Genomic DNA, 6,100 nt, shown 5'->3' on the forward strand with positions numbered 1-6,100 from the left:
TTAATGTCACACTATTATTTTTTTTTTATTTTTATTTTTTTCAGGAACACTTTAGAAACCCCCCAAAAAAAAAAAAATAGATTTTTGCAGGGAGAATTTAGAAAACAAATGTAACAAACTATATGCTTTCTATGGGCCACTGAGTGAGAGATGACGCACACAGGAATCAGGAGTGGCACACAAGCCCAGAGGCCAATATTTTTCTACCAATGATTGATGGAGTTATTTTCTCTGGTAGATTTTGGAACCCAAATCAAGGAAAAAAAATGTAGGCTTTCTATGGACCACAATTGGAGAGAGAGAGAGAGAGAGATGGCACACCCAGGAGTCAAGACTGGCACACAAGCAGAAAGGCCAATATTAATCTCCCACTGTTTTTTTTTTGTTTTGTTTTTTTTTTTTTTTTTTCAGGGAGACTTTAGAAAAAAAAATAATAAAAAAAATATGATTTTATCAGGAAGAATTTAGAAACCAAATAAAATAAAATGATTTTTTCAGGGAGAATTTATAAAACAAATAAAAACAAAAATAGGCGTTCTATGGCCCACTGACTGAGAGATGACGCACACAGGAGTCAGGAGTGGCACACAAACCCAGAGGCCAATATTTTTCTACCAATGATTGATGTAGTTATTTTCTCTGGTAGATTTTAGAACCCAAATCAAGGAAAAAAAATATAGGCTTTCTATGGACCACAATTGGAGAGAGAGAGAGAGAGAGAGAGAGAGAGATGGCACACCCAGGAGTCAAGACTGGCACACAAGCAGAAAGGCCAATATTAATCTCCCACTGTTTTTTTTGGTTGTTTTTTTTTTTTTTTTTTTCAGGGAGACTTTAGAAAAAAAAATAATAAAAAAAATATGATTTTATCAGGAAGAATTTAGAAACCAAATAAAATAAAATGATTTTTTCAGGGAGAATTTATAAAACAAATAAAACCAAAAATAGGCGTTCTATGGCCCACTGACTGAGAGATGACGCACCCAGGAGTCAAGACTGGCACACAAGCAGAAAGGCCAATATTAATCTCCCACTGTTTTTTTTGGTTGTTTTTTTTTTTTTTTTTTCAGGGAGACTTTAGAAAAAAAAATAATAAAAAAAATATGATTTTATCAGGAAGAATTTAGAAACCAAATAAAATAAAATGATTTTTTCAGGGAGAATTTATAAAACAAATAAAACCAAAAATAGGCGTTCTATGGCCCACTGACTGAGAGATGACGCACCCAGGAGTCAAGACTGGCACACAAGCAGAAAGGCCAATATTAATCTCCCACTGTTTTTTTTTTTTTTTTTCAGGGAGACTTTAGAAAAAAAAATAATAAAAAAAATATGATTTTATCAGGAAGAATTTAGAAACCAAATAAAATAAAATGATTTTTTCAGGGAGAATTTAGAAAACAAATAAAACCAAAAATAGGCGTTCTATGGCCCACTGACTGAGAGATGACGCACACAGGAGTCAGGAGTGGCACACAAACCCAGAGGCCAATATTTTTCTACCAATGATTGATGTAGTTATTTTCTCTGGTAGATTTTAGAACCCAAATCAAGGAAAAAAAATATAGGCTTTCTATGGACCACAATTGGAGAGAGAGAGAGAGAGAGAGAGAGAGAGAGAGAGAGATGGCACACCCAGGAGTCAAGACTGGCACACAAGCAGAAAGGCCAATATTAATCTCCCACTGTTTTTTTGGTTGTTTTTTTTTTTTTTTTTTCAGGGAGACTTTAGAAATAAAAATAATAAAAAAAATATGATTTTATCAGGAAGAATTTAGAAACCAAATAAAATAAAATGATTTTTTCAGGGAGAATTTAGAAAACAAATAAAACCAAAAATATGCGTTCTATGGCCCACTGACTGAGAGAGAGAGAGAGATGGAACGCTTAGTACTGGCACACAAGCCCAAAGGGCAATATTAATCTCCCTTTTTTTTTCCAGGGAGAATTTCTGAAACCCAAAAAAAAAATAAAATAGGCTTTCTATGGCCCACTATTTGTGAGAGAGATGGGACGCTCAGGACTGGCACAGATGGCACGCTCAGGACTGGCACAGAAGCCCAGAGGCCAATATTAATCTCCCTTTTTTTCTGGGAGAATTTATAAAACCAAAAAAATATTTAAATAGGCTTTCTATGGCCCACTATTTGTGAGAGAGATGGCACGCTCAGGACTGGCACAGATGGCACGCTCACAACTGGCACACAAGCCCAGAGGCCAATATTAATCTCCCTTTTTTCAGGGAGAATTTCTAAAACCCAAAAAAAAAATAAAATAGGCTTTCTATGGCCCACTATTTGTGAGAGAGATGGGACGCTCAGGACTGGCACAGATGGCACGCTCAGGACTGGCACAGAAGCCCAGAGGCCAATATTAATCTCCCTTTTTTTCTGGGAGAATTTATAAAACCAAAAAAATATTTAAATAGGCTTTCTATGGCCCACTATTTGTGAGAGAGATGGCACGCTCAGGACTGGCACAGATGGCACGCTCACAACTGGCACACAAGCCCAGAGGCCAATATTAATCTCCCTTTTTTCAGGGAAAATTGATAAAACAAAAAAAAAAATTAAATAGGCTTTCTATGGCCCACTATTTGTGAGAGAGATGGCACGCTCAGGGCTGGCTGGCACAGATGGCACGCTCAGGACTGGCACACAAGCCCAGAGGCCAATATTAATCTCCCTTTTTTTCTGGGAGAATTTATAAAACCAAAAAAATATTTAAATAGGCTTTCTATGGCCCACTATTTGTGAGAGAGATGGCACGCTCAGGACTGGCACAGATGGCACGCTCACAACTGGCACACAAGCCCAGAGGCCAATATTAATCTCCCTTTTTTCAGGGAAAATTGATAAAACAAAAAAAAAAATTAAATAGGCTTTCTATGGCCCACTATTTGTGAGAGAGATGGCACGCTCAGGGCTGGCTGGCACAGATGGCACGCTCAGGACTGGCACACAAGCCCAGAGGCCAATATTAATCTCCCTTTTTTTCTGGGAGAATTTATAAAACCAAAAAAATATTTAAATAGGCTTTCTATGGCCCACTATTTGTGAGAGAGATGGCACGCTCAGGACTGGCACAGATGGCACGCTCACAACTGGCACACAAGCCCAGAGGCCAATATTAATCTCCCTTTTTTCAGGGAAAATTTATAAAACAAAAAAAAAAATTAAATAGGCTTTCTATGGCCCACTATTTGTGAGAGAGATGGCACGCTCAGGGCTGGCACAGATGGCACGCTCAGGACTGGCACACAAGCCCAGAGGCCAATATTAATCTCCCTTTTTTTCAGGGAGAATTTATAAAACCAAAAAAAAAAATAAATAGGCTTTCTATGGCCCACTATTTGTGAGAGAGATGGCACACTCAGGACTGGCACACAAGCCCAAAGGCCAATATTAATCTCCCACTGTATTTTTATCAGGGAGAATTTATACACCCCACAAAAAAAAATACAGAAAAATGAAAAGGCTTTCTATGGCCCACTATGTGAGAGAGATGGCACACACAGGGATGGCACTCTAGCAGAAATGCCAAATTGCCAATCTTAATCTCCCACCAAAAAAAAAAAAAAAAAAAAAAACAGGGAATGTCCTACAATTACTATCTCCCTGCCTGCAGTAATCTCAGCCAGGTATGGCAGGCAGCTACTATCTCCCTGCCTGCAGTAATCTCAGCCAGGTATGGCAGGCAGCAATAAGGAGTGGACTGATGCACAAATGAAATAAAAAGTGTGGACAAACAAAAAAGATAGCTGTGCAGAAAGGAAGGAACAAGAGGATTTGTGCTTTGAAAAAAGCAGTTGGTTTGCACAGCGGCGTACACACAGCAATGCAGCTATCAGGGAGCCTTCTAGGGCAGCCCAATGAGCTACAGCGCTGAGGGGAAAAAAAAAAAAATGTAACTTCCACTGTCCCTGCACACCGAGGGTGGTGTTGGACAGTGCAAATCGCTGCAGCACAAGCGGTTTTGTGGTTAATGGACCCTGCCTAACGCTATCCCTGCTTCTGACAAAGCGGCAGCAACCTCTCCCTAAGCTCAGATCAGCAGCAGTAAGATGGCGGTCGGCGGGAACGCCTCTTTATAGCCCCTGTGACGTCGCAGACAGCAAGCCAATCACTGCAATGCCCTTCTCTAAGATGGTGGGGACCAGGACCTATGTCATCACGCTGCCCACACTCTGCGTTTACCTTCATTGGCTGAGAAATGGCGCTTTTCGCGTCATTGAAACGCGACTTTGGCGCGAAAGTCGCGTACCGCATGGCCGACCCCGCACAGGGGTCGGATCGGGTTTCATGAAACCCCGACTTAGCCAAAAGTCGGCGACTTTTGAAAATGTTCGACCCGTTTCGCTCAACCCTAGTGCTGACGCCGCCGGATTAGCAGATGCTCCGGATTATCGGACACCTCTCACCTGCTGCAGCCGCCTAAGATGAAGAAGCGGCAGATGTGGAGATGGCCGCAGTTCCCGGGACATTCCTGGTTGCGGCTGGCGCAGAGTCTCAGGGAGCTGCTGTACACCGCCACCCGCCCTCCGTCCCGGCTCTGGATCACCAGACTCCGCCCCTCCTCCACCTCCAGGAGCCGCGCCATCTGCTCGGGGCCCAACCTGAGGGTCCGGCCCAAGAGGCCGAGCTCCATACTGCCCCCGCTGGAGCACAATGCCTGGCACAGCTTCAGGGAGAGCGGGTCTGCCATGGTGGGGTCCTGCAAGCTTACCAGGGCACCCCTCCTCCGACTGTCTGCCCCCAACCTGTACTATGGGGACCCCTGACCTGCAATGTGTGGCCCCTGATAAAAACACTGGCACTGCAGACCCCTAACCTGTACTGAACAGCCTCGATAGGACCCCCGACCTGTACTATGCAGCCCCCGATAGGACTCTAGTACAGCGGACCCCCAACTTGTACTATGCAGCCCCCCTATAGAACTCTAGTACCGCAGACCCCGACCTGTACTATGCAGCCCACCAATAGGACTCTAGTACCACGAACCCCCAACTTGTACTATGCAGCCCCCCGATAGGACTCTAGTACCGCAGACCCCAGACCTGTACTATGCAGCCCCCCAATAGGACTCTGGTACCACGGACCGCCAACTTGTACTATGCAGCCCCCCGACAGGACTCTGGTACCGCGGACCCCCGACCTGTACTATGCAGCCCCCTGACAGGACTCTTACCGCAGCCCCCCGACAGGACTCTGGTACCGCGGACCCCCGACCTGTACTATGCAGCCCCCTAACAGGACTCTTACCGCGGCCCCCCAACTTGTACTATGCAGCCCCCCGATAGCACTCTGGTACCGCAGACCTGCACTATAAGGCCCCGATGGGACCAGAGACCAGCAATCTGTACTATAAGACCCCTGAACTCTAATACATGGGCCCCTGAGAGGACTGTGGCCCCTCACCTGTAATATCAGCCCCCGGTAAGACCCCCGATCTCCACACCCGACTCTACATCTGACACCGGGACCCTAAATCGTCCTGAGGCTAAAATTCACCCCAAAATCTAAAAACCCTGATCCTGAGACCCCAATGGCTAAAACTCACCCCCCACCCTAAAACACCCAGTCCGGTCCCTCACACCAGTAATCCGGCACTCCGGACCGTGCAATCACCAATCCGAGCCCCGAGAAACCCTCCCTGGCCTGAGGCTGCGATATAAGCGCGATCGGCAGATGCAGCGGCTCCTGCTGTGGCCCCCGGAGTCTGTGGCCCCGGAGCCGCTCCCTCCGGTATCCGAGGACGGAGAAATCTGGAGAAACGAAACCGAAACTTCCGGAAATCCCGCACGGCCCCAGCCGGCCTCCTCTGCGCATGCGTTAGTGACAGGCGCGGCCCCGACTACAGGTCATGTGCGCAGGAAACCGCTTGTGATGTGTACTGGAGCTGACGGTGCTGATTCCCAGTCACAGGGGCCCCATAATATCCCCAACCACAGGGCCCCCATAATATCCCCAACCACAGGGGGCCCCATAATATCCCCAACCACAGGGGGCCCCATAATATCCCCAACCACAGGGGGCCCCATAATATCCCCAACCACAGGGGCCCCCATAATATCCCCAACCACAGGGGCCTCATAATATCC

The 6,100-nt window shown here is 45.9% G+C and overlaps 1 protein-coding gene across 1 annotated transcript in view; it reads right to left on the minus strand.

Annotated features, from left to right (window-relative positions):
• The window catches only part of LOC138674967 (protein mono-ADP-ribosyltransferase PARP12-like), a 33,515-nt gene extending 27,703 nt beyond the window's left edge, over nt 1–5,812 (minus strand). The window contains exon 1 of the mRNA XM_069762849.1: nt 4,421–5,812. Within this exon, the coding sequence (XP_069618950.1) occupies nt 4,421–4,704 (284 nt within the window). The 5' untranslated portion in view covers nt 4,705–5,812. The remainder of the gene's footprint in view (nt 1–4,420) is intronic.
• Nucleotides 5,813–6,100: the final 288 nt, after the last annotated feature.

The sequence above is a fragment of the Ranitomeya imitator genome, chromosome 4 (assembly GCF_032444005.1).
Source record: "Ranitomeya imitator isolate aRanImi1 chromosome 4, aRanImi1.pri, whole genome shotgun sequence".
Classification (NCBI taxonomy): domain Eukaryota; kingdom Metazoa; phylum Chordata; class Amphibia; order Anura; family Dendrobatidae; genus Ranitomeya; species Ranitomeya imitator.